Source organism: Elephantulus edwardii, unplaced genomic scaffold, assembly GCF_000299155.1.
Source record: "Elephantulus edwardii isolate Elephantulus edwardi_28Jun2011 unplaced genomic scaffold, EleEdw1.0 scaffold00026, whole genome shotgun sequence".
NCBI classification, from domain to species: domain Eukaryota; kingdom Metazoa; phylum Chordata; class Mammalia; order Macroscelidea; family Macroscelididae; genus Elephantulus; species Elephantulus edwardii.
In genome coordinates this window covers 5,676,604-5,677,721 of record NW_006399776.1, presented here as the reverse complement: position 1 = coordinate 5,677,721, position 1,118 = coordinate 5,676,604, and the positions used below count along the sequence as shown (strand labels likewise).

General features: G+C 34.5%; 1 protein-coding gene across 1 annotated transcript in view; it reads right to left on the bottom strand.

Moving 5' to 3' along the window:
• The window catches only part of OIP5 (Opa interacting protein 5), a 15,736-nt gene that overhangs the window by 3,710 nt on the left and 10,908 nt on the right, over window positions 1-1,118 (bottom strand). The window contains exon 4 of the mRNA XM_006882996.1: window positions 473-554. Coding sequence (XP_006883058.1) covers window positions 473-554 — 82 coding nt within the window. The remainder of the gene's footprint in view (window positions 1-472; window positions 555-1,118) is intronic.

Genomic DNA, 1,118 nt, shown 5'->3' with positions numbered 1-1,118 from the left:
TAATTAAAAACAAAAAGTAAGTTTAAATTCTAAGGTTGCTCTTCTGAGTAATAAAACTATAGCCAAAATTTCACTTGCAATGAGTCAGCAAGTTACCAAAACAAAGCAGCCTTTTCGACTAAATGCCATTGACCACTGGTAAAATCTGTCTAAATGAGAATATTTTAATAGGTGTCTTACCACTCCTCAGAGACATGTAAGCATAAAGTGTTTATAAAGAGGACAGCTCTGTACAGTCTGAGCAGAAGAAAGAACAGAAATGCAAAAGCTTATCAGCTTCCTCCCTCTTTAATTTCTGAATGAAATCATATATGGCTTTAACATTTTACTTTGTGGTACAGACTCAATGGGAATGCCCTAACAATGATAAAAGATTACTGAAATACCACACCACTCTATAATTCTCAAGTTCATTGGTATAGCTATTAAGAGCTGCTTCTAAATGAATCAAACAACCACTAGGAAACTTTACCTCTGTAATCTTTTCTGGTAGAGTTATGTTGTGAATATCCATCTCAGATGCATTCACTATGGTTTTTGTTTTTAAGAGATAGCTGGACAGAAAATGTAAAAAAAAATGTTAGTATCATACCTGAATATTATCGAAACAATTTGGAATCTAAAGTTATTATCAAGTAAAATTTGCCTTCTTATTTGTGTTCTACTTAAAGACTCATGATATATTTTGCTAGTAAAAGCAAATTCTCAATTAATATGGTGCAAAGACAATCCAAATCATTAGAAGAAAGACTCTGTGCCTCAGCCTACCCTTTCTAGCCAGGAGGCAAAATTATCCAAGAGCAACGTAAAGAGAAAAACCAGGGTCATATGAAGAGTTAGACATCCAATTTCACCTGTAGATCCTTCAGTACAAAGAAGAAAAGTAATCACGTTGTGGCAAATCCTGCTGCTTGCCTACCCAGTAGCCATTCTTTTTTTTAAATTGCTAATAAAACCCAGATTTTGTTTAGGGCAGCAGCAAGCCGAGTCCAAAGACGAATTATGACAGTCTAAGGCAGCTGTATTTCAAGAAAGACTTAGGAATTATTTTTTTAATTATGAAAGCAACCCCATTTCAGAACCATCTCAGGAACAGGTTTGAGGCTTTGAACACTAAT